At 42.8% G+C, this 27,589-nt stretch overlaps 1 protein-coding gene across 1 annotated transcript; it reads right to left on the bottom strand.

The window, feature by feature from the left end:
• Nucleotides 1–27,232, bottom strand: NAAA (N-acylethanolamine acid amidase). The gene is made up of 10 exons (XM_054989822.1): nucleotides 26,966–27,232; nucleotides 22,430–22,594; nucleotides 18,585–18,711; nucleotides 16,071–16,161; nucleotides 13,535–13,611; nucleotides 10,129–10,301; nucleotides 9,243–9,305; nucleotides 5,578–5,644; nucleotides 345–373; nucleotides 1–82 (listed from the first exon to the last, which is right to left on the bottom strand). Exons 1-10 carry the CDS (start codon nucleotides 27,172–27,174, stop codon nucleotides 7–9), a joined length of 1,077 nt encoding a protein of 358 aa, XP_054845797.1. The 5' UTR covers nucleotides 27,175–27,232; the 3' UTR covers nucleotides 1–6.
• Between the last annotated feature and the right edge of the window lie 357 nt (nucleotides 27,233–27,589).

Genomic DNA, 27,589 nt, shown 5'->3' with positions numbered 1-27,589 from the left:
ACATTTTCACGCCAGGAACCTGATTTGTGTCATGTACTTGTCTGGCGCTCCAGCACTCATTACAGTGGTGTAAATTGTGCGGCTGGAAAAGAATATGACAGACATAATGAGATAAATGGCATGCACAACTTTCTCACTCAGATCTATGTAATAGGACAAAATAAACTGCAACAGAAGGTCTCTGGTACAGCTTTCCTTGCTGGTTTAAGGATCTGCATGCAACAAGCAACAAAGATTTTTAAAAGTTCCATAGTAGAGATATATCCCTAGTGAGAATGCACAGGTAGGTGGTTTTATGCATCTAACTTGACGACAAAACCATTATGGTTAGCAATAAAACTTACTTGTTCAAGACAGGATACATTGACAGTATCTGAAATTAAAAGACAAAGGAATCATTTTTCTCCCTCACCATTTATATTTCACTCTCCTTCCAAGGAGATAGGGGTAATATTTTTTTCACTTTTTAAAAAATTAATAACAAATAATAAATAACAAACCAACTGTGGTTGTTGGGGGTTTTCCGGGCTGTATTGCCGTGGTCTTGGCATTGTAGTTCCTGACGTTTCGCCAGCAGCTGTGGCTGGCATCTTCAGAGGTGTAGCACCAAAAGACAGAGATCTCTCAGTGTCACAGTGTGGAAAAGGTGTAGGTCATTTGTATCTACTCAGGAGGGGTGGGGTTGAGCTGAGTCATTCTGTAAGAGTTTCCCAGGGTGTGGAATGCTAATGGCGGGAGGCTTCACTGTAACCTGAGGAGGTTCTTTTGCATATGGATTGGTGCTTGATGTGCTAATCTTCTCTGCAGGGCTATTGTCGGGTGTGGAGTGTTTTGTTGGCCTGGTGTTTTTCAGAACTGGAGCCCATGCTCTGTTCATTCTTAAGGTTTCTTCTTTCCTGTTGAAGTTTTGCTTATGCTTGTGAATTTCAATGGCTTCCCTGTGCAGTCTGACAAAGTAGTTGGAAGTGTTGTCCAGTATTTTGGTGTCCTGGAATAAGATACTGTGCCCTGTTTGAGTTAGGCTATGTTCAGCCACTGCTGATTTTTCAGGCTGTCCAAGTCTGCAGTGTCTTTCATGTTCTTTTATTCTTGTCTGGATGCTACGCTTTGTGGTCCCGATGTAAACTTGTCCACAGCTGCAGGGTATACGGTATACTCCTGCAGAGGTGAGGGGGTCTCTGCTGTCTTTTGCTGATCGTAGCATCTGTTGTATTTTTCGGGTGGGTCTGAATACTGCTTCAAGGTTATGCTTTTCCATAAGCTTTCCCATCTGATCAGTAATTCCTTTGATATATGGCAAAAACACTTTTCCTGTAGGTGACTGTTTTTCCTTGGTTGTTTGATTCATCCTGGGTTTGATTGCTCTTCGGATTTCATTTCTGGAGTAGCCATTTGCCTGAAGTGCGTGGTTTAGATGATTAATTTCCTCATTGAGAAAGCGCGGCTCACATATCCGTCTTGCACGATCCACTAATGTTTTCATTATGCCTCTTTTCTGTCGGGGGTGGTGATTGGAGTTTTTGTGTAAGTACCGATCAGTGTGAGTTGGTTTCCTGTAGACCTTGTGACCTAACTGAAAGTTAGGTCTTTCAGTTAGGTCACAAGGTCTACAGGAAACCAACTCACACTGATCGGTACTTACACAAAAACTCCAATCACCTGAAAGTTAGGACTTTCAGTTAGGTCACAAGGTCTACAGGAAACCAACTCACACTGATCGGTACTTACACAAAAACTCCAATCACCACCCCCGACAGAAAAGAGGCATAATGAAAACATTAGTGGATCGTGCAAGACGGATATGTGAGCCGCGCTTTCTCAATGAGGAAATTAATCATCTAAACCACGCACTTCAGGCAAATGGCTACTCCAGAAATGAAATCCGAAGAGCAATCAAACCCAGGATGAATCAAACAACCAAGGAAAAACAGTCACCTACAGGAAAAGTGTTTTTGCCATATATCAAAGGAATTACTGATCAGATGGGAAAGCTTATGGAAAAGCATAACCTTGAAGCAGTATTCAGACCCACCCGAAAAATACAACAGATGCTACGATCAGCAAAAGACAGCAGAGACCCCCTCACCTCTGCAGGAGTATACCGTATACCCTGCAGCTGTGGACAAGTTTACATCGGGACCACAAAGCGTAGCATCCAGACAAGAATAAAAGAACATGAAAGACACTGCAGACTTGGACAGCCTGAAAAATCAGCAGTGGCTGAACATAGCCTAACTCAAACAGGGCACAGTATCTTATTCCAGGACACCAAAATACTGGACAACACTTCCAACTACTTTGTCAGACTGCACAGGGAAGCCATTGAAATTCACAAGCATAAGCAAAACTTCAACAGGAAAGAAGAAACCTTAAGAATGAACAGAGCATGGGCTCCAGTTCTGAAAAACACCAGGCCAACAAAACACTCCACACCCGACAATAGCCCTGCAGAGAAGATTAGCACATCAAGCACCAATCCATATGCAAAAGAACCTCCTCAGGTTACAGTGAAGCCTCCCGCCATTAGCATTCCACACCCTGGGAAACTCTTACAGAATGACTCAGCTCAACCCCACCCCTCCTGAGTAGATACAAATGACCTACACCTTTTCCACACTGTGACACTGAGAGATCTCTGTCTTTTGGTGCTACACCTCTGAAGATGCCAGCCACAGCTGCTGGCGAAACGTCAGGAACTACAATGCCAAGACCACGGCAATACAGCCCGGAAAACCCCCAACAACCATCGTTCTCCGGCCGTGAAAGCCTTCGACAATACAACAAACCAACTATTTACATAGAATGTAAAAGCTTGACTACAGATACAAATTTGGCAATAGTCCTTACATGAGGGATTAGGTACATATGCAATTAGTAGTAAAGATGAGAAATAAATACATTGCTCGTTCAAAGAAGTTTCAAAAGATTATTTGCAGATATCAAAAGTACTCTACAGTGTGCCCTTGTATTCATCTCCAGGTAGGTATTTTACTAATCATAGGTTTTGTTAGGTAACAGCTGTATGAATGCAGTCTAATTTTACTCATTATCAGATGGTTGTAATAAGTTATCTCTAGACATATATTCAATAATTGGGTCCCATTTGGTTGCAAAGTCCCTAGAGAGAAAGGGGTAATATATACGGATGGGGGTTGTCCTACCCCCCTCCCAATCACAGTAATCCTGTGGGTTAGAGTAGACTAACAGACAGCAACTGGCCCAAGATCACACTTCATGGCCAAAACAGGGATTCGAACCCAAGTCTCCCTAGTTTAAAATCCATTACTCTAACATCTGCTGCACATCCTGCTGGCTCTCATTTTAAAAAGGCCTCAGACAGGTAATGCTGAAGACCCTGTTTGGCTCATGATTTAACCTGAACTGAAGGCCACCAGAGTTTTGCTCTGGACAAAACCCTCACGGCTCAGAACTCAACCCCAGAAAACCTGCAGCTAGTTGTAATTCAGGCTTGCAATTAACGGCTTATTTGGTTGCTAGTGGGAATCCCCCGTAACACCCAATTCTCCTAGCCAAATGCATGTCTAGTTAGAAAGGGTAATATTTAATGCAATAAAAGTGAACACACACTCACTCACTCACACTCACACATACATAAAATCATACCATTATAAACACTAAATTGGATCCCACCAACTTTTTCATTTAATCTCACTCAGTTCCCTCCCCCACCTCCAAATCCCTCAAGGTTTTTCTTCATGCAGGTCCCAGATCCCCAGCATAGCCATTTCAAAGAGGACCCTTTTTTTCCATCAGCAGGAAAGCTGGCTGGATCCAGCCATTAACTAGAAGGTTGAGCATGTGTAGAAAACATTGTTGCTTGAATTGCATTTAACATTTTGCATTTTATATCTGTTGTGCCTCTATGCACACACACACCGATTTTATATTTAAATTTATATTTTAAAAAAGGTAAAGCACTGAGTCATTACTGACCCATGGGGGGACGTCGCATCACAACGTTTTCGCATCACAATGTTTTCTTGCCAGACTTTTTGTTATGGGGTGGTTTGCCACTGCCTTCCCCAGTCATCTACCCGTTACCCCCAGGAAACTGGGTACTCATTTTACCGACCTCGGAAGGATGGGAGGCTGAGTCAACCTTGAGCCAGCTACCTGAACCCGGCTTCTGCCAGGATCGAACTCAAGTTATGACTCATGAGCAGAGCTTGGGCTGCAGTACTGCAGCTTACCACTCTTTTATATTTATTGTCCAGGGTCTGAGGCTCAGCCCCTGGACTTGCTGGGAGGAGGGGATGGGAGGCAGCAAGGAGACAGGTTCCCAGCCACCCCAACAGACACCCAGGGCCAGAGCCCACCAACACCAGAGGGAGGGAAAGAAGCACCCAAGCCTCAGAGGGTTAGACAGGGCAGGTGGAAGCCGGCAAGCCCCATCCCTCCGGTGGGAGGCTAAGGGCCCAGGCAGAGAGAGTGGGGGCAGCCAGGAGGGGATCAGACCAAAGGGAGAAAGCCCAGGAAGCAGGGACAGCCAGCTAGCAGCAAGACAGCCAGCAACCTTACCTGCAGTAGAGGAAGGGCAGCACAGGGCCACGCCCCAGCCTGCAGGCAGGCTAGAAGGAATCAGCCAGAACCAGGTGGGGCTGAAAGCAAAACAGCTACAGGTGGGACTGCCTGAGGCCCTTAGTAGACAGAGCTTGGCAGCCAGCCAAGGAGGCACAAGTGTGACAGCTCAGGGCAGCCAACAGAGTAACCCCAGGTGCGACAGCCTGATCCAGCCGGGGTCATGGCTAGAGTGCAGGAAGGGGGCATGGCTGACAGGTGGAGCAGGGAATGGGTGAAGGGATAAAAGGGAAGTCCACCCACAGGGCAGGGTGGGTTGTTGTGTAGGAGTGTGGGGGGGGGGAAGGAGTGAGAGCGAGAAGGGGAGAGGAGGAGGAGGAGGAGGAGGAGGAGGAGGAGGAGGAGGACCGACAGCTGGATGGGGACAGCTTTCATGGAAGACAGCCGGGACAAGGTCAGGTTGAAGGGACCTGTGAGTGGACTGAGAGGGTGTGAGGGCGAGGTATATCCCCCCCCCCTCCTTCCACAGATCGGGATCCCGCATATTCCCTGAAGGTCCTTTAAGGCTGAAGTCAGGCAGGACGGCATCTCACAGGACGGCGCCCTTGGCAGAACCTGACATTTATATTAAATACTTACATTTTATATTTAAATACTTCCAAGTGTGGTTTCTTGTCATATTTTTGTAGATACTGTAACTAGAACTTTAAAAAAAGCATGGAAGTACCACCAATCAACATTCCCATTTGGAAATGTATACCTGAGGCCATAGGGAATTCCAGCTCCATGTTCTGGTTTGTTGCTTGCGCTTGTGTGTATGGGCACACACATGCGCACATGTTTTTACAGAGTGCTAAATCTCTGGAAAATGTACATGTGGTTTACACACTACTTTTCTCTCTAGATATTCAATTTCTGTTTGGTGTTGCTATAGAAATTCCACCGGAAGTCTCTCATAGCAGAAACCTCTCAAAAGTATAGCACTTTAAATTTAAAAGAGAGAGAGAGAGATGAATACATAGAAGAAATAGACCATACATTGTAAAGGGACTCAAGATTAATATTTTTTTGTCCGGTAGCATTCATTGCTCTGATGGCTGGAGTTCTGTAGAATAAAACAAAATATTTAACCATTAATACAGCTGATCTCACAAAAATCGAGAACACAGAACCCTGAAAAAGCTCCCGACAAGACTACATCTGGATTCACAGGTTGTTTTTTTTTTTAGCAAAATCTACACTTTCAGATATAACATTGTTCCTGAGACAGTATTGTAGCACACTGTAGGTAGGGGATGTTGGAATATTCCCTCCTGCCACCAGAATCTCCTTTCCTATTGAAAAAGTTAGCATGTTAGGGTGGAGGTGCCAATCTAACCTCTTCACTGATGTGCTAGCTTTTAAAAGCATGAGCTTGCCAGAGGTTTTTTTTTAAAAAAATTATATATTTAGATATGTGTACCCTTCTTCTCAGCAAGTTTCTCAGAGAAACCGTTAAAAGCAACAAAAAATTAATTGCTAACATAAAAATATTGCCAAATTAACACTTCAGTGATAACAGCAGCAACAATATTTAATAGCAGCAGCAAAAACATAACATTAAAAACATAACAGTATAAAAAGAGAAATTTGCAGTGCAGTCCTTTTTTTTTTTTTTTTTTTTTTTGAAAAAATTTTATTGGGTTAGAATCCATTATTTCCACATTTACATTCAATTTTCCCCAATTTTTTCATCTCTAACCCCCTCCCTTTCCCCCCCCTTTTTGTTGACTTCCAACAGCTTTCCAACCCTTTGTCCCCTTTCCCTTACTTTTATTAGCTTCCTCTATCTAAAACAAATATATATTCTCCATTATTCTAAGCAGTACATCCTTAACTATTTTTAACATTATATGCCCAAACTGTAAGCCTTTGTTTCTATCTTAGATAAACAATTTATCCCAATTTTTCAATTTCAGGTATTTCTATATATCATAAACCATATAGATCATACATTCGTTTATATCAAACAATTTGACTTATTCTCTATATATATTACTCATTCTATCTTTTTATAATAGTTCTATATATCTCTCCTCACATAGTCAATCAATTTGACCCATCTATATCTTCAGACATTCAGTTTGGTACAAAACTTGTCAGAAAAAAAAGAAAATATTGTTAGTTAATCGCTCCTTATATTTAGTCCTTATAATTAATTATTTTCTCTATGTTCTGTTTGTTAACCTATATATATCTATATATATGTCAATCTATTAATCTGACTGCTTATTAATTCACATTTATCTCTTCTCCCCCCGGTAAAGTCTCCCCCCTCTACTTCAATACTTCAGTAGTTCTCAAACTGCCACAGTTTTCCTCCCACCTCCCATTTCTTCTCCAGGTATTGTTTCAGCTTCTCCCAGTCTGTGTTGAACTGCCCTGAGTCCAGATCTCTCAATTTTCTTGTCATCTTGTCCATTTCAGCCATATACAGCAATTTGTAAGTCCAATCTTCAATAGTTGGCACTTCTTGTACTTTCCATTTTTGCGCATACAAAAGTCTAGCTGCTGCTGTCATATAAAATATCAACGTCCTGTGTTGGGCTGGAATTCCCTCCATTCCCAAGTTCAGTAGCAGGAGTTCTGGGTTCTTATTAGTTTGAAATTGTAAAATTTCACTCATTTCTCTTATTATTTCCCCCCAGTACTGCCTGGCTACCTCACACGACCACCACATATGATAGAGGGAGCCCTCATGCTTCTTACATTTCCAGCATTTATTAGAAGTATTCAAATTCCCTAGCGCAATCTTCTTTGGTGTCATGTACCAACGATAGATCATTTTATGAATGTTCTCTTTGATATTAATACATGTCGTTGTCTTCATTGTAGTTTTCCACAAGTATTCCCATGCCTCCATTGTTATTTCTTTATTAAAGTTTATAGCCCATTTCACCATTTGTGTTTTAACTATCTCATCCTCGGTATACCACTTCAACAGTACTTGGTATACCTTGGATATTCTTTTCTTATCTTCTTTAAGAAGGGTCTGCTCTAGTTCCGAATTCTCTATTCGTATACCTCCCTTTACAGAGTCCGAATTATATAAGTCTCTGATCTGTCTATACTGGAACCAATCGTAGTTAGGTGATAGTTCCTCTTGTGTCTTTATTCTAAGTTTGGATGCTTCAGTTTTAGTTATTTCTTTATACGTTAAACATTGTTGTTCATTATCAACAGCTCTCGGGTCTATCACCTCATATGGAACCACCCACAAAGGGGTTCCTTCTTGTAGATAAATTCTGTACTTCTTCCAGATTATGTATAGACTTCTCCGAACAAAGTGATGCAGGAACATCGAGTTGACCTTTACTTTGTCATGCCATAAATATGCGTGCCATCCAAATATTTTTTTATATCCCTCTAGGGCTAATAGTTTCTTGTTCTTTAATGTCATCCATTCTTTCAACCAAACTAGGCAGATTGCATCATGATAAAGTCTCAGATTGGGCAGTTGCATTCCGCCTCTTTCCTTTGCATCTTGTAAAACTTTCACTTTCACTCGAGGCTTCTTGCCTGCCCAAACAAAATCTGATATTTTCCTCTGCCATTTTTCAAATTGTTTGGAGTCTCTGATGATTGGTATTGTCTGTAGCAAAAACATTACTCTTGGTAACACATTCATCTTAACTGCTGCAATCCTACCCAACCATGACAAATTCAATCTATTCCATTTAATCAAGTCTCTCTCTATCTGAGTCCATAGTTTTTCATAATTGTTTTTGAATAGATCTATGTTCTTTGCAGTTAATTCGACTCCCAAATATTTCACTTTACTTGTTACTTCACAATCCGTTGTTTCCATTAACAATTGTTGTTTCTGCTTAGTCATATTTTTGCATAATATCTTTGACTTCTTTTTGTTAATGAAGAAACCTGCCAAGTCTCCAAACTCCTTGATCTTATCTATCACTCTTGGCATGTTCTCCAATGGGTCCTCTACAATTAACATTATGTCATCCGCAAATGCATTTGCAGTGCAGTCCTAAACACAGTTACACCCTTCTAAGCCTGTAGACATCAATGGGTTTAGAACTGCATAACTCTGCTTAGGATTGCATTATGAAAGGGTCAGATTAATTAGCCATGGGGGAAAAAATAATAACTAGCAGTGAACAACAATTACTATCTAGCAGAAACTTAAAAATATGAAAAGCTGAAGAGAAAGTTCTAAGAGATGTCAAAAGAGCAGGTCAAATGATAATGAAGACAAAAACTGAAACTTAAGCTCGGGATTAGTTAAACATGCTTGGAGGAGGGGTTCTTCTGCAGGCAAGGAGCCACCACAGAAAAGACTCTACCTTGTGTGAGCCTCCAGCTTATTTCAGATAATGGTGTAAGGGACAGCTTGGCTGCAGAATATTTTTTTTAACACAGACCTTTCCCCAGGCAGACATCATGCTCCCATCCCCATTCTGTCCTCACCACATTCCTACAAGATTGTTTGGGCTGAGAGTTTGCGTCTGGTCACTTACTGAGCTTCATAGCAGAGTGGAGATTCGAACCTCGGCCGCCCACTTCATAGCCCAACGCTCTAACCACTATACAAAAGAGTCAGAAGATGACCATTGGCTCTCGTAGTTGACAAAGCACATCTAGAGGGTCTTCTTTTCACCCTATTAAAAAGCCATCTTGATACAGTCGCTTCCAACAACACGTACCTTCGATCATCAAAAGGTGGAGGGGATTTCCAGTGATCGTAGTTTGTTTCTACTCGGTACCACCTACAACAGAAAAACAATTAAATACAAGCACTTAATCTGGTACAAGGTACTCTATTTAAGGAGGAAGAAGGGAATGTATTTATATTTATTTACGTCATTTATACCTCACGTTTCTTCCCATTCAGGACCCAAAGCAGCTTACATCATTCTTCTCTCCTTCAATGTATCCTCACAACCACCCTGTGAGGTAAGTTGGGCTGAACATATGTGACTGGCCCTCAGTTATCTAGCAAGTTTCCTTGGCAGACCGGGGATTTGAACCTGAGACTCCGAGATCCGGTTCCAACAATCTAACCACTACACTTCTTCTTTGTGTGGAACTTAGCCTGTCAGAGAGCAAACCCCACAAATATCCTTTGGGGCTACAAACTTTGGCATTAATCCTGGGAAGTAAGGCATTTCACTATAGCTGCCTCTATGTATTACAATCCACAAAACTGAATCCATGGCTACCTCCAGGTTGGAGCAGACTTGCAAAGAGTGTTGTCTACCTAGTCTTCTTCTGACAGACACATGCCCTTCCTCGATTAAAAGCCACCAAGGAACAGAAAGGCATGCTCCTCTGTCAATTAATTCCCCCATATAGCTTCTTCCTGACCTGGATAGCCCAGATGAGCCTGATCTTGTAAGATCTCAGAAGCTAAGCAGGGTCGGCCTTGGTTGGTAGTTGGATGGGAGACTTCCAACAAAGGCCAGGGTTGCAGAGACAGGCAACAGCAAACCATCTCTGTTCGTCTCTTGCCATGAAAACCCCACCAGGGGTCGCTGTAAGTCAGCTACGACTCGAGGGCACTCTCTACCACTCCACCATACAGCTTCTTACCCTCCAGATGCAGGGTCCAAGGGCCAAATATCAACCGCTCTTCTTCTGCTCCTTGTGATGACCATGCCTTCCTTGGGCCTTGCGCCTCCAATGATGTAATAGACATCGGCGATTATGGGTATCTCGGCCAGCATACGGGCGGCAACCTGGAAACTTTCAGCTTCAGCCAGAACCTAGACAGCAGCAAAAATAGAGGGGGTGGAGGGAAATCACATGTAACTTTAGTGGACCCTCTTGCTTTGGTGGGTGGATAACACAAAAAGCATCTTGTATTTTTTTTCTATTTTTTTGTGAATTTTTTTATTAAAACTGTAAAACTCACGAAAATACAGTAAGATAACAGTGTAAAACAACAAACAATACAACATAGCTTTCTGAAGTACAAGAAGATACAGCTGGTTGTATAAGTACATGTTCAGAGAGAATATTAGCAGTATCCAACTTGGTAGCACAAAGTTATCTATCTATCTATCTATCTATCTATCTATCTATCTATCTATCTATCTATCTATCTATCTATCTATCTATCTATCTATCTATCTATCTATCTATCTATCTATCTATCTATCTATCTATCTATCTATCTATCTATCTATCTATCTATCTATCTATCTATCTATCTATCTTGAAAGCCTAAATGAAACATATATTTATATACATGTTAAAAGATTTTCAATCCAGGTAAGGAACTATTATTTTCTATATGATCAAAGAACAGAAACCATTTCTCAATAAAGTTCGTGGTGTTCGGAAAATGCTCTATATGATATATTTTGTCCTATAGTTTTTCAGAAATGAAATGATCCCAGATTTCAGAATACCAATTATCAACTTAGGGGACAGATTTTGTTTTCCGTAATGTAGCTATTGCACTTTTCGCAGCTACTAGCAAAGTGCCTATAAGATCTTATCTGGGGAATCGGGGTCTGGATTTTGTCCCATTGGTCCAGGAAAAGAATCTCTGGTGCAAGAGGAATCTCATACCCTGTTATATGCTTGATTTCTATTTTTCTTGTATTTTTAATAGTTTCTCAGAAGGTGGAATCTCATCAAAGGCAGCTGATCAAAATCACACTACTTCAAAATTGGTAGGGATTTTTCCTCCCACCGAATTCATAGAGGTGCAAAGGCCTGTTTGGGGTCTGAAGGCAGCAAGTGTATGTGCCAGGCAAAAGCCTATTAAAAGCCTGGCAGCCTGTTAGAATCCAGAAAACGCAGGAAATTTCTAGCCCTCAATGTTGCACAGGTAAGGCCAATTTAGACCTAAAAACAATTGTTTTTCACTGACACAGATTTACCAATTTGAAGAGACTTCACAACACAAAGTTGACTATGAGGAAATTGAAATTATTCAAGATTTTCTATTCCTTGGCTCAATCATCAGCCCAAAGGGAGTCTGTACTGAAGAAATCAGAAGACGACTGAGACTTAAGAGCAGCTGTGAGGGAGCTAGAAAAGATCCTAAAGTTAAAGGTGTCTCGCTGGGAACCAAGATTAAGATAGTCCAAACTGTGGTATTGCTACAAATGGATGTGAAAGTTGAACGGTGAAGAAAGCTGACAGGAAGAAAATTGATTCATTCAGTTTGGTGTGTGGTTAAGAGGGCGGGGACTCTAATCTAGAGAGCCAGATTTGATTCCCCACTCCTCCGCTTGAAACCAGCTGGGTGACCTTGGGTCAGTCACAGCTCTCTCAGAACTCTCTCAGTCTCACCCACCTCACAGGGTGTTTTGTTGTGGGGATAATAATGGCATACTTTGTAAACCACTCTGAGTGGGCATTAAGTTGTCCCGAAGGGCGGGATATAAATCGAACGTTGTTGATGTTATTGTTATTTAGTGCCAATAGCGCAGCATTGTCATCACACTTTGAATAATGACACATACGTCATCCACCTAACAAACATCAAATGGCCAAATCTGCCCATTTTGAAACCTGATGTCCCAATTTAGCCAGTCTGAGTTTTAACATTAGATTTCAGCTGTTTCAGCACGGTTTCTGCTACGTATCAGATTTCTGCTTTTCAGATCTCTGCATATTTGCATCTGCATTCCCTTTTGCATTGTTTATTGACTGTTGAACATATTGACTTACATTGTGTAACCTGCTTTGAGTCTCAGGGCCAAGCTACAAGTGACGAATGACACTTGAATGGCAAGTGGATTGAGTGGAGGGCAAGTGAACAGGGAGAAATACACTTGCCGTTCAAGTGTCATTCGTCACTTGTAGCTTGGCCCTACGTGAGAGACTAGATAACATAAATATATAAATACATACAAATAGTAGTTCTCATTCCCTACTGAAATGAAGCCTAAATACATTACGTTTCCTCTATTTACAGGCCATTTTCACACGGCCACGTGCCCGGATCACGGGAAACTCACGTCTTCCTAGCATGATTTCCCGGCACAATCCCGTTTAATGGCCTTTTTTCTGACGTCATTGGGCCATTAAAGGGGATCGTGCCAGGAGATCGTGTTAGGAAGACGCTTCATGCTGTGAGTTTGCACAATCTCCTGGGGAGTGTGTGAAAATGGCCACATTCATCTGTCTCCCTTGAACTCCATACTGTCTCCCCGTGTTCAATTTTAGATTGCAAATTCCTGGGGCATGGCCCTATCTTCTTATTTCTCGGTCAGTCCAGCACCATGCACACTAATGGTGCTAAACAGAGGAGTGAATTAATATCTCAAAATTTCCTCCCCAGTAACACCGCCGGAACTGCTTCAGATATCAATACAGCAGTCACACGGTAACAGCCAGACTAGACTACTGTAAAATGATTTACGTAAGGCTCCCCTCAAGACTGCCCAACATTTTCCAGTAGTTTGGAATGCAGCAGCTGCAATGCTAATGGGAGCTTACTGCAACGAACACACAACACTTATTTTGTAACAACTACACTGGTTCCTAGTCTACTTCCACACTCAACATCAAGTGCTGGTTTTGATCTTTAAAGCTTGAAATGGGTTCAAAGCCCCTGAAAGACTGCTGCCACTTGTAGATACCTGCTCAAACAGGACACTTAGGTGGTGGCCCCTCTCAAGACCCCCAAGATTTTTTGGAACTCCCTCCTGTAGGATGGACACCTGGCCACTTTGTCCTCTCAATGTTCTTTGAAGACTTTATTTTAGGAGGCCTTTGAATTAGAAGCTAACCCTTTCTTTTAAATTATCATTAAATTATCATTTTTATTGCTTTAACTTTTTTTACTGCATTACATTTATGCTGCTGTTACTGTGAGCTGCCTTAAGAATTTTTTTTCTGGGAAGGTGACAATATTCTAAATAGAGTAACTTCATTCATGGTATCAAGGGGGGAAATACAGAATAATTCAAGATTGGAGTGAGCTTGTGATAGAGATCAACGATTATTTTAACAAAAGGATGAAAATGTGCCCATGTACCGTCCTAACAAGCCAGCTGACAGGTGTGTCTCGATTTAAGAAAGCCGCTATGGCGTTCTCCCACCATTTCCCATTATCTACAAAAACGGAAAAGAAAAAAAATACAAGAATCAACAAACCATCATGAATTCTGAATCATTTCGGCACAATAGGTCTCATCTTAAAGGGTCAAAATGATTACCAACAGTTTAAACAAAACAGTAACTCATGAAATGGCCTGCTCAAGAAAACAAAATATTTTATATCATATTCAAACGATGCCATCTCAGAGTTTCTGGCTATCCATAGATTTTTATCCCACCCTTCTTCAAAAAAGCTCAGGGTGGTGCATATGTTTCTTCCCTCTCCATCCTTTTGTCCTCTCAAAAACTCTGAGGTTGGAGAAGCTGCAAAAAAGAGTGTCTAGCTGAGGATTGCCCAGTGAGCATCACAGCTGAGTGGGAATTCGAACTCAGCTCCTATTACTGACACGTTAACCAATACCCTACCATGGCCACCAAACACAGCTTCAATAAGCAGACCTTACAAAAAGGAAACCAAGGCCGTTTCCAGACGGCCCCCCGCCTCGCGAAATGTCGCACGTCGTTGCGCAGAAAACGCGCAAAACTCTCGCGAGAAAACGTGATATTTCGCGTTTTCTGCGCAACGACGCGCGACGACGCGCGACGTTTCGCGAGGCGGGGGGCCGTCTGGAAACGGCCCATGTGAAAAGCTGATATAAGTGAACTGTACAGATAGAAAGACTGGTACGAATACAATATTTACTTTTTCAGGTTTCTAACCCTCATTGACATGGAGAAAAATCTGTAAATTGTACAGTCAGCATCTGCTTTGAGAAAAATGTGTGTCTCACTGTACAATCCTAAACAGATTTACGCCCTTCTAAGACCATTGATTTCAACAGACTTGCATGGGTGTTAACTGTTTAGGATTGCACCGTCCGCCTCCTGGGGCAAAATTTTTTTTTATAACATATCAGAGCATCCATCCCTTTAAATTTTCATCATAAAGTCCTGGCACACAGATGGAAGATAACTCAATCTCACCTGGTAGATATTACTGAGATAGCAGCTTGGCTGAAACCACTTAGCTTTTTCCTGACAGCATTCACTTTGAAAGAGGGTACTTTTATCGATGGATAGTTTTTGCTGCCCCTGCTAGAACACTTTTTATCACTGCTGTGGTGCTCCATTGAAATTATTCTCAGTTGCTGACAGCTGATTTTTACTTATTTACGTGACCCACTCTTCTTATGCCTATTGAGGTTGATAGCATTGATCGGTCTTGCTTTTAAGACTATAGTACATAGTCCTACAATTAACACCTGGTTCAACAAGATATGGGATTTTCTAATAATGGAAAAAATAACAGAAAAGCTATACCTACAGAAAAACCCCACTGGTACTTCGAATTTTTATGTTAAGTGGGAGCCTTTCCTCGAATTTCTTTCTAAAAATGATCTACTTTTGACAAAGCTACCTTACCAAGAAGTTATTGATATGGAAACGTGGGGATTGTGGTGACCTTTTGTGCAGATTGTTATATTACTATTCATATCTCTACTGTTAAGATTGTTCTGTTTGTTACATACTTAAAATAAGTATTAATGGTTTCTTGTATTGATACTGACAAACTTGTATCCATCTTTGGTTTTAATTTGAGTATATTGTTGTTTAGTTTGATGATAGCTGTTAATGTTATTAAAATTATTTTAATTTTTTTTTAAAAAAAGGAGAGCCATATATATTGGCTAGGTTCCAGCTGATGTTATCTTCATTAACAGAAGGATGATTAGAATATTCCATACATGTCTTGCTTCCATTACTGTAGCAACAGCTGAGGATTTTTCTACTTATTAGTTGCTCATGGAAAGATTACAAGAATAAATATCTTTCAGATATATGAAAAAAAAGACGATAGTACATAGCAGTGGTTCCCAACGTGGGGGCAGGGAATCTGGGGGGGGGGGGCACAGAGTTATTGCGAATACATATGCATGCAAAATGTTGTCATTTTGATCTTTTTGTCATTATGCATTTTCTCACTCCATGAACACTTAATAGTACAACTACGATCATGTGGGTGGCCCGGAAAATTTTTTGATGTTAAAAAAGGGTCCTCATGCTCAAAAAAGGTTAGGAGCCATTGTGATGCTACTAAATGGATTTAGTTTTGACGTGGGCAAGCAGCAACATGGGCCAGAATAGCATGTCAGTCTCCTCCTGCGCTGCTGACAGCTAAGAACTAGCCCACCCTCCGCAGTTCATCGGCCCCCTCCTCACTGCACCACCCAGAACTAGGCCTTGCTCCAACTGTCTCCTCAGCCCGAGACACCCCCATAGAACCTTCCTTCTGGGTCCTTTGCCATACCAATTCTTACAGAAATCCAAAAGGATTACAATCAACGCGCGTTATAACACAGTTCACAAAACAAAGAGAAATTGGAGTGTCAGATTTCAGTGTCTGTAACACAGAACTTGTATTTCTTGAACCAAATTAGACCCCGCCCTGGTCAGAAAGAAGAACCTTGCCTTACCTCGCTCATCCCCAGAGATTGTAAACTTGTATGGACTTTGTCCTGTCCATAAACCTATGTAACCGAAAAATGTAGTACCCTGGTACAATACCTGTAAAGTAGAGAGGAAGTAAGAGCCTGCCGTTAATCACAATATTTTAAATGCAAAACAAATTCCAAGACAGCATCAGGCCTGTGTAATTTAACTTCATGAAACATACAGCTTTGAAAGATTAATTAAGAACTCAATGCTTGCCTCAGGATTTAGGGAGAGGAAATTAGACGTGAGAAGTTACTCTAGTTCATCTACGAGTGCTAAAAGAATAAGGGGCAAATGTGGCAGGTCAAAGCACAGGCATTTATTAAATAGAATTTTGTATCCAAAATTGTTTCCTTTTATCCTTACATCAACCTCACATGCTAGCTGAGAAACCTTCCCTGACACATCGCAATTGCCTCCAAACAAACCGCTGTTTTCCATTATATACAAACTCTGATTTGTGCTTGCCTTTTAAAAACCAGGCTCAGAAAACTTGGTACACTCACAGTTCTTGCTTGGAGGTGAATGCAAACCGGAGCTTGATAGTTTGTATATAATTACAAATCGGTTTGCTGCAAAGGGAGGGAACTGGAATGTGAGCCCAAGGCCCATTCCTGTCATATCACCTTTGCTTAAGGAAATCCACCAAACCTTGAGCTCAAGGGGGAATAACTAGCCAAACCACTCTATCAAAGTCCAGCTGAACTACCCACGATATCACCCAAACCTTTTTTTTAATTTTTATTTTTAATGGCATGATTCCAACCGTTTAATGTTGGCTTTGTTTAGGCTGGTAACATATGAGCAATCAATATTGTTGTGAGTACCTGGGACTGAAAGCCAAATGTGCACATTTAGAATTATTATATTGTGCAATGTAACATATATAATAAAAAATTGCCTTCTGCCAGTAGGTGAAGGCTTTTCTATTTCATTTGGTGTATCTCCAGTAAACTTTTAATGGCCCTCTGTCCTGTTTGTGTTTGTAGGTCTATATGTTTTTATTGTATTGCTAAATATTTATATATTTATTTTAAATGCTGTTTTAACATTTTAAATATCCCCCACGCACAATATACCTCCAAAAATCCTGCATAAAACACTGCCAAGGAGAAATCTCGGCTAGATCTCTCATTCCTGATGGGCTAGCTTTCTGAAATACGAGAACATTTAAATATACAGTCCTCTACCTACACTTTGAAGTAGGAAAGGTGGTGTTGTGTGATACGCCTAAGCGTGTTGTCTGTTGCTCAGATTTAGAAGCATCATTAAACTTTGCTCCTGAGTGACTTTTCATGGGCCTGATCAAATATTTCAAGTGTTAAAAAGAACAGTATTAAATTTCTAGGCAGCTGAGCCGTGGGAACTTTTCCAGAGAGTAAAATATTGGTAGACAGTGCTATAGAAACCGAGGTGGAGAGATTATGGATTTTTAAACAATTATGCAATTTTTAAACAGTGTTCTTCACCAGGCTCATTACTAAACGTACAGAAACCAAGGAAGGGAACACCCTGGGAACCCCAAAAAACACTACAAGGTGTCAATAAACTTATTTACCAATGTAATCAAGTGAAATATAAATATTTATAACTTGATAAACCACAATAAATACACCATTACAAAATTACATGAATCATGATACATCTACACAGTCCACCATATCTTCAATGGAACTACTCCTTTGCTTCTTCACTGGGGTCAACCCGTCAAAACTCCACATCGATGTTCTAAGCTCAATGGCTGTAATAAGAACCAAAGCCCAATAGCTATAGTGGCACAAAGTCTGCAAAACGGCTTTGCCCCAAATGTATTTATATTTCCAAAGCTCAATGGCTTAGATGGCTGGGAATCACCAGGAGGCTGGCAACGAGTCTGCTAGCTTCTTGCTCCACTTCTTCACTTCTTCTTCACAGCCAGTAATTGTGCTCAGCCAGCATTTACAATTCCCAAAACGGATTGTATGTCCTGTCATAATCAGTCAATGTAATTCAAATGCGGGTCTATCCAGGTGTGGAAGTTTCCCTGCATTCCTCTCTGTTCCTCTGCCCCTTCTAAAAATCATTCTGGGGAGCAAAAGATCAGTGCAGAGAAACAGCCACGTAGGGAGGCAGACAACAGGTAGGATGGTGGATGGGGAGAAGGAAGCAGGGAAAGGTGAGGATATGGGGGTTGCCAGGAGCAGGGAAAGAGAAAATAATGTGGGGGGTGGGAAACAGGGAAAAGTGGGATTCTCCCTGTCAAGTTGTTGCAGGTTCCTCAGTGTGCAGCTGGGCCCAGCCCAGTGGCCAGCCCTGTGCACCTCTGGCAGACATTTCCCATGGAGATGTTACCAGGAGTAGAGGAGGGAAAACTTGGCAGCTTGGCAGAGGCCCCCACGTGAATTAACGGCAGAGAGGAGATCTGAACCAAGGACTTCCAAGATGACAGCTCATTTCCTTAGACATTATGCGATACCATCAGTGATTCTCAGCCAAGACCACGGCCCTCTATGTACCTTCCCATTCTTTAAGAAGTCTACATCAATGGTAACCTTGCGCAGAACATCTCCAAAAGGGTAATCCAGATTTCGACCATGGTATATGTTTCCATTATTATCTTGGGCAACGATGCTGGTGCAATATCTGTGGGAGAAGAACAGAAAGAAGAACTGGGGGTGGGAAATTGATATAAACACCCACATGCTTTTCTAGTCTAGAAGTCTCATGTCTCTGAGGAAACAAGATGGCTGCCTGTCTCTTGGAGGACACATCTCGAGAGCAGCTCCTTGTAGGCAAAGCAGTTCTGATATGTAAAAGAAACTCTTCCACCTTGGCGGAGGGGCCATGCCGCAGTGGTAGAGCAGGCCAAAAATCCCAAGTTCAACCCACAGCATCTCCAGTTAAAAGAATCAGGCAGCAGGTGATGTGAAAGGTGATACCCTTCCACTTGATACCCTGCCAGTTTGAGTAGACAGTACTAAACTTGATAGACCAGCATAAGGCAAGCGTCACTTGTGTGTTTATGTGTTCACCTACAAGATCTTCCCCACTCACCAGTGGAAGGAGTAGCTTCATACCCACATCAAAGGAGGCACGTACAGAGCTCCCTCACTACTGAAAGTTAATAAGGAAGCTTCTTTGCACAAGAGCATTACCCACACATCAAAGCTCACACAGAACTCTAGTCCCAAACAGTGTAATTTTATTGGCATATTAATTTGGTGGAACCATTTGTCTCATCACAAAGAAATTACCGGATTACATAACCACTATGCTCAGAATTCAGCACTGTAAAGCTGCATCCTCATGTCGTTGGGCTCCAGCAATTATTTGCCACTGGGTTTTCCTAGGTGAAACCAGTTGCAAACGATTGCTATAGCAGAACAATAGTGCAATATCCGAGAATGTGTATCTAGAGCTGTGGCTGGGGACATGAGTAAATAGGGTTGCCAACCTCCAGGCAGGATAAACACAGATATCACTGTGCTAGGCTAAACTTCAAAATATTTGTAGTAATCTCTGTCTTATACTTATGTTTACAATTATGTTTACGATTACATCAGTACACAATTTCTCAACAGAATAATACAAATTTCCACAGACAAGTATAAAGGTAGTTGGAGTCTCTAACTGGTGTCTGAGATCCAGAGGAGTTAGTCTGTAGTAGCAAAATCAAAAAGAGTCCAGTAGCACCTTTAAGACTAACCAACTTTACTGTAGCATAAGCTTTCGAGAATCACAGTTCTCTTCATCAGATGCATGGAGGGTAAGAAGAAACTGGTCAGATATATAGGTGTCTGGTATTCTTCCAAATTCTGGACAAGAACTTCCAACTCCTCAGTGACCAATGAGCCACTGGTATGTGCACATTTTCATGTGTTTCCTCAAGGCTTATCATACGAGAATATTTTACAGAACTATAAATACAATAGTGTTAACACAACACTATATACACAAAATCCATGTTTAAAACCCCTTATAACAACCTGTGTTGTAAGTCTAAAGCTTTGACTATTGTTTCCTAACAGCAATTTGCTCTTCAGAGGAATAATTCTTCCAAAAATAAAAGAAACTGTCTACTTCCTTCTGCACCGGCCAAAAGGTTCTTAGGCTGAACGGCCACTAGCTAATTTTTAAAGGTACAGCTGTCCGTAATGGAAAACATTCTATGTTACAGACCTTGTTGTGTTTGAAGTGATAGGCTGATTCCGCACACGTTGGATAATGCACTTCCAATCTTCTTTAGAGATCATTTGGAACTGAATTTTTCGAGTGTGGAACAAAAAATCCGCTTCCAAACGATAGCTAAAGTGCATTGAAAGTGCATTATCCAACGTGTGTGGAATCAGCCATAGTCTCATAATTTAGAACCTTGCCATTTTTCCAGAATGTCAGTTACATTCAAACTCCAGGTAAGGCCAGGAACCCTCCCAGAATTACAACTGATCTCCAGTCTACAGAGATCAATTCTACTTTCAAAGCAGGAGTCCCCAGTAACCTTGAATAGTGCCGATCATCTGGTTGGAGTGTGGGGAGGGAAAGGGAGTTATAGGGCAGTGATGCTCTGTATTCTTGGTGTTTGCGGGGGGCAATCAGTGGGAGGGCTTCTAGTGTCCCTTCCCCCCTGGCAGACCTCCTCAGGACACCTGGGTTTTTGGCCACCGTGTGACACAGAGTGTTGGACTGGATGAGCCATTGGCCTGATCCAACATGGCTTCTCTTATATTCTTACTGGAGAAATTGACTACTTTGGAGGGTGGACGCTATAGCATTATACCCTGCTGAGGCCCCTCCTCAGGCTGCACCCCCAAATCTCCACAAATTTCCCAACCCAGATTTGGCAACTCTAGGAGTAAATAACAGAGGAGGAGAGTTACTCTCCGTTGCAGCTTGTGAGATTCTTAGCAAGACGCACCTTAGCAGGTGCTCTTGGGAGATAGAATGCTGAACAAGTAAAGTGGGTTTCAGCCTGCAAAGCACTTTGTGTTGTCTCATGCTTAGGGTTTTAAATCTTGCTTCTTCCTGTGACTATTTAGCATAAGTGCTTTAATTGCCAGAATACTGCTGCATATACATTCTAGGGGAGCTGTAAGTTGCGACTTGCTTTGAGTCTTCAAGGCAAGAAGAAGCAAGACCAACAGATATGTGGGCCTGTATATAGCAATGCAGAACAGCCAGTTCAATCCCACAAGGTAGCTAATTGGGCAATACTGTACTGTGCTTGCAGCAGTGAAGCCCTGGACACCAACTGGGGTGACAAAATAGAATATTCACAAAAATTCCAACTTCCAGGGAAAGAAGGAAGTCAGAATGTTTGCAGCACAGTTGCTGCAAGGGAAAGGAAAGAGGTCAGTTTACCCGGCCTGCAGAATTCACACAAGAGCTTTCAGAGAAAGGATTACTTTTGTGAAGCAGGGAGGCTGATGGCACAGAGGCTGAAGGAAAGGGCAGGATCGGTGAAAGGTGGCAGTGGGGCGGGGGAACTTGAGAAAGAGGAAATGAGGCAGCTGAGACAAGAAGCAGAATTTTCATAGGCTGATTTGAGCTACTTAGCCAATTTGTTGGCTGCAGCATTCAGGCAACAAGCATATTAGAGCAGAAATGTCAAGAAAAGAAGTGAGAAAACTTCTGTTTCCACTAATATATTACAGAGTCATCCTGAAAGTTAACCCAAGCAGGGTTAAGAAAGTTTCTTTCAAGATCCTCTGCAGAGAATCCCATGATCACACAGGTGGCAATGTGTATACATTTTTTCAAAGCAGGCGTCCCCAGTAACTTTGAATAGAGCTGATCATCTGGTTGGAGGGAGGGGAGGGAAAGGGAGTTATAACACAACCATTTTTAGCATTTTATGGCTTTTTCAGTGTTCAAGAGCCTTCGTCTGTCATCAATATAATCCTTACAAAGAGCCCTATACAGCAAAGTCTCTCCTGAAGAGGTCTTTCAAATCGTCTTCTATCCAATCCTTTTTTTGGAGATGCCAGAAATCGAACCTGGAACCTTCTGTATGCAAGCCAGATGCCCCACCAATGAACAACAGCCCCTCTCCCAGAACACTCTCTTTTCTGAAATGCTCATTTCCAGGGCTTTTTTTCTGGGAAAAGAGGTGGTGGAACTCAGTGGGTTGCCCTCGGAGAAAATGGTCACATGGCTGGTGGCTCCGCCCCCTGATCTCCAGCCAGAGGGGAGTTTAGATTGCCCTCTGCGCTGGCACAGAGGGCAATCTAAACTCCCCTCTGTCTGGAGATCAGGGGGCGGGGCCACCAGCCATGTGACCATTTTCAAGAGGTTCCAGAACTACATTCCACCGCATTCCCGCTGAAAAAAAGCCCTGCTCATTTCTAAAAGTTTATATACTTACGCAGTGGATTCATAAGCCATATTGAGTAGCACCCCATCCCCGACATTAACTCCGAGTGCTTGGCACAGTCCCCGTATCTCTCCAGCAAACGGTTGAGGGATGTACAATTCGATTTCTTCAGCAATAGGCCGAATAACAGCGTGGACCCACTTGGGGACAGCTGCACTGGAAGAGAAAACAGAACATAGAAAGGGTCACTGACTTTGAAGGGACCCACAGTTCAGTGACAGAACATTTGCTGCTCATGTTGAACAGCTTCAGAGTGTCAAAGGAAGCACAGAACCGCTTACCCACAGAACGATCATTTTTGCAAGGGGACATTTTTCCCGCTTTTGGCCCCATACCTCTTCGGGTTTTCTTCCGAATTCCAGACACTTAGCTCCCCTTTTTGAGCAGGCAGAAAATTTGGAAGAGAACCCTTGAAATGTCACATTGAAATCTGAAGGGGTTGCTGAGCATCCAGAATTTGGAAGAAAAAACCCAAAGAAGCAGGGGACCAAAAGCGGAAAAAATCGCACGTGCAAAAAAGGAGAACCTGCGTATAGACCAAGATTTTTTTTTTAAAAAATAACTGTTTTAAACTAACCAAAACGACAACAGCCATAAGACAGAGGTTTAATTTATTTTGATACTGACACCTCGCTTTCCTCCCCAGAGGGGACCCAAATCAGCTGACAATATCATTTTCCCTCCTTTATGTTAGCTTCACGACAATCCTGAGAGGTAGGCTAAGCTGAAAGAGAGATCACCCAGTTTGCTGCTCTGACAGCGTAGGGGTTTAAACCTGGGTTTCCCAGATCTTAGTCAGAGAGGAAAAGCCACAATATACACAAAATCCCTAGTAAAGATTTTTCACCCACCCTCTGCAGCTGAATAATCAGAGCTAGGCACACTGATGCACCAAATAAGCCATGGTTTCTGGTTTCCATATACCTTACCTCTGAAGGCAGAGAGAGGAACATACTGAAAAGGGCAGTCTTCTCGATAGATGGGCTAAAAACGAGGACTTCCGGCACATGCACAATGTCCTCACAACTGACTAAGTACAGTCCATGCATGCAAATCTAGAATCAGGTGTGAGGTGCACATGTGCATGCACGCGCACACGTACGCATGGCGCCTAAACTGTCATTAGTTTCTCATTTATAAGATTCAGCTGTTAGAAGCGCCTCTCTCCTTCATTCCAAAAATCTTCCCGTTAACACCTGGGGAGGAACTCTCTGCAAATGAAAACATGCATTCTGTACCTTCTCAGGGGAGCTTTACCCTTTCCCCCACAAGTTCCAAAGTTTGGCCTTGCTAAACTAACAGGACACTTATATTTTACATTTAGTGCTTAGCTCATTCTTAATTTATTTACTTCATTCATATCCCACCTTTCATCCCAGTGGGGGACCCCAAGCGGTTTACATCATTCTCCTCTCCTCCATTTTATCCTCACAACAACCCTGCGAGGCAGGCTAGGCTGAGGGAGTGACTGGCCCAGGGTCACCCAGTAAGCTTTCATGGCAGAGCGGAGATTCGAACCTGGGACTCCCAGATCCTAGTCTGACATTCTAACCACTACACCACACTGGCTCTCTCATTTCTACGCTTTTTGTTTTTTTAAGTCTGGTATTTCTGGCTACAGAGCTGCTTCTTGGTACGTTTAATAAAAAAAAAACCCTGTAGCCAACCTTTTAAAATTTTAAAAACTGAGTCACGACGGATTCATGGAGACTCCAGGACGATGGGGTTTTCAAGTCAAGAGATGAGCAGAGGTGGCTTGCCATTTCCTGTCTCTGCAAAGCCACCCCATTCGTCCTTGGCGGTCTCAATCCAAGTATTAACCCTGGTCAACCCGTCTTATATTCCTGGGCTTACTGGTAGCAAACAGTGAAGACATGAAATGAAGACTGGTGAAAGTTAAAGGAGAATGTGACAAAGTAGGATCACAGCTGAACATCCAGACGACAGAAGTAATGACTACTGAGGAATTACACTGTTTTAAGGTTGACAGTGAAGAGATTGAAACGGTTACAGATTTCCTACTCCTTGGCTCAATCATCAACCAAAAGGGAGACTGCAACCAAGAACTCAGAAGGAGATTGAGACCTGGAAGGGCAGCCATGAAGAAACCACAAAAGACCCTTCAGAATATGGATGTGTCATTGGGAACCAAGATAATCCACACAATGGTATCCCCCATTTCTATGGATGGATGGGAGAGTTGGACAGCGACAAAAGCTGATGTAAACCCCATGAACTAGTTGGTTTAGCCTAGTAGGGGCAGAGGGCCAAGCTACAAGTGACGAATGACACTTGAACGGCAAGTGGATTGAGTGGAGGGCAAGTGAACAGGGAGAAATACACTTGCCGTTCAAGTGTCATTCGTCACTTTTAGCTTGGCCCAAAGTCGCCATCCGGAGCCAGGCAGCTGAGGAAGAGGCAAGGTTGGGGAGCTAGATAAAATTTTACGTGCTCTTATCACCTTGAATAAGGTAACTGGAAACACGGTATGTGAAAACTATTGAGTGAAAGTATGTCTCTGTGTGTGATATTTACTTTGGAGTTATTACTGGAATCGTATTATTATTGCACGGCTGCAATTTCTAAGCTGAAGACTGAACCCTGGGATCTAGTTCATTCCTATAATCACCTCTAGCAAAAAAACTCTAGCACTTGGCGGGCCTGAAAAGTTGGACTTTTCTCACCCCAAAGTGGTGCCAAGAGACGAGTTACTTCGTTGACCTCAAATACATTATTGGCTACAAGTTTCTGTTCTCTGTTGCTTATAAAAATCTAGTCATATGGTTCTGGCTATTGAAAGGTTTTGATTGAAAGAAATTTCTTAGCTTGTCTTGCAAGGTTGGTTTCTAACTTAGCCCTGTAGAACCCATACATACAGAGGTTATACCAACAGGAAGAAAACGGATTCATTTGAAATGTGGTGTTGGAGGAGAGTTTTACAGATACCATGGATGGTCCAAAAGACAAATAAGTGGGTTCTAGATCAAATCAAGTCTGAATTCTCCCTAGAAGCTAAAATGACTGAACTGAGAGTCTCTTTACACAAGATCCAGAGGAGTTAGCCGTGTTAGTCTGTAGTAGCAAAATCAAAAAGAGTCCAGTAGCACCTTTAAGACTAACCAATTTTATTGTATTGTATTTTATTGTATTTGACCAGTTTCTGTACCATGCATCTGACGAAGAGAACTTGATTCTCGAAAGCTTATGCTACAATAAAATTGGTTAGTCTTAAAGGTGCTACTGGACTCTTTTTGTTTTTTCTTTACACAAGATATCTTACATTTGTTCTTCCATTTATAGATACACATACACTGCTAGAGAGACATAGTACACTTGAATATAAAACCACACAGAAGTAAGTCTCTTGAGAGACCCCATCTAAGATGTCAAGCTACAAGTGACGAATGACACTTGCCTGGCAAGTGAACACTCACGTGTATTCCAAGTGGAGCGCAAGTGAATGGCAAGTGAACAGGGAGGAATACACGTGAGTCTGTTCACTTGCCAGGCAAGTGTCATTCGTCACTTGTAGCTTGGCCTGTACTTTGGTCATATCACAAGACAAGATTCACTAGAAAAGATGATGCTGCGAAAGGTGGAAGGTGTAGGAAAAGAGGAAGACCCAAAATGAGATGGCTTGACTCAATAAAGGATGCCGCAGCCTCCAGTTTGCAAGATACGGGCAAGTCTGTTAATGATAGGATGTTTTGAAGTTCACTATAGGGTCACCAAAAGTCAGAAGTAACTTGACAGCACATAACACATGCACACAGTGAGGGCTGGGAGTCTGCTAGCCGACCCTTTTAAGAACCTTTTAGTTTGCAGCAATGAGCAGACGTCCATCTTTAGAGCTTGGCTTTGGAAAGCTTCGCTAGCTGATTTCTGTAGATCCCAAACTCTGAAAGGCACAGGCCAGTGGGCAACTGTCACTGAGCCCACCCCACCACCCCCAGCCCCACTAAAAGCCAGTTTACGATCCTGCTCTGTTTTCTTACAACAGGATTAGAGTCCAGTGGCACTTTAGAGACCAACAAGATTTTCAGTACATAAGTTTTCAATAGTCAGAGCTCCCTTCTTCAGATACAAGTAGCTTCTTCACATCTGAAGAAGGGAGCTCTGACTCTCCAAACCTTCTACCCTGAAAATGTTGTGGGTTTCTAAGATGCCACTGGACTCAAATCCCATCTGAAGATGGGAGCTGTGACTCTCCAAAGCTTCTGCATCTGACCAAGAGAACTGTGGTTCTCGAAAGTTTATGCTACAGTAAAGTTGGTTAGTCTTTTCTATTCTCCAAAGCGTGTGTCGGTCTCTAAAGTGCCACCGGACTCAAATCCTGCTGTTCAACTGCAGACCAACACAGCTACCCACCTAAAACCTCTTCCTTCCAGCCCACGATTGGTGAACAAGGCGCCAGCAATCGAGGGACCCCCTCCCCTCCCCAACACACCAGCAGCCCCCATCGCAGTCCCAAGCGAGCACCGATCCCGCATCTCCCCCGGCACCGAGTCCTGCAGCCCCGACACTCACTCAATGACTTGCGCGAGGGCTGAGCGCAGGAACGCCGGGTCGAAGTGGCGCATCACCTGCACCCAGCGCTGCTCCGGCGCGACGTCCAGGCTCACGTTGCAATGGAAAGGGGCTCCGGGCCTCCAGGCGGCCGCCCTGGGGTCGCACAGCAGCGGCAGCAGCAACAGCAGCGTCGCAGCGCTCCAAGCCGCTCCTCGCAGCCGCCCCATGGCTGCTGCCTGCCTGCTAGCCGAGCGGCTGTCGGCTGCGAGAGCCCGGAACCGACACTGGGGGGGAAAGTGCAGGGGAGGAGCAGAAGGGGAGGAGAGCGAGCCGAGGGCGGGGAGAGGAAGCGCTGCAGCGAGAGAGAAGCCCTCTGGGCCTGCCCTGGAGCCTCAAGGCTGGTCAGCAGGCGCTGGAGATCACGCTTGGAAAAAATGTTTTTTTGTGTGCTCTTTAGAAACTGCAAAGCAGGCGGCGGCCCGACAGGGTTGGTGGCGCTGCTCCGGTTGGGTTTCTACCTGACACACACCCCTTAAAGGCACTGGCGCCCTAGCTGTCTAGCTGCTGTACTTTTTATCCAGTCCTTCCTTAAAGGACAGTCTAGGCAGTGTCCAAGGATTCCCTATGCATTTTTTGCATTTA

Source organism: Eublepharis macularius, chromosome 10, assembly GCF_028583425.1.
Source record: "Eublepharis macularius isolate TG4126 chromosome 10, MPM_Emac_v1.0, whole genome shotgun sequence".
In the NCBI taxonomy this organism is placed as follows: Eukaryota; Metazoa; Chordata; class Lepidosauria; order Squamata; family Eublepharidae; genus Eublepharis; species Eublepharis macularius.
The sequence above is the reverse complement of the archived record's forward strand: the minus strand, read 5'-3'. Positions and strand labels throughout refer to the sequence as shown.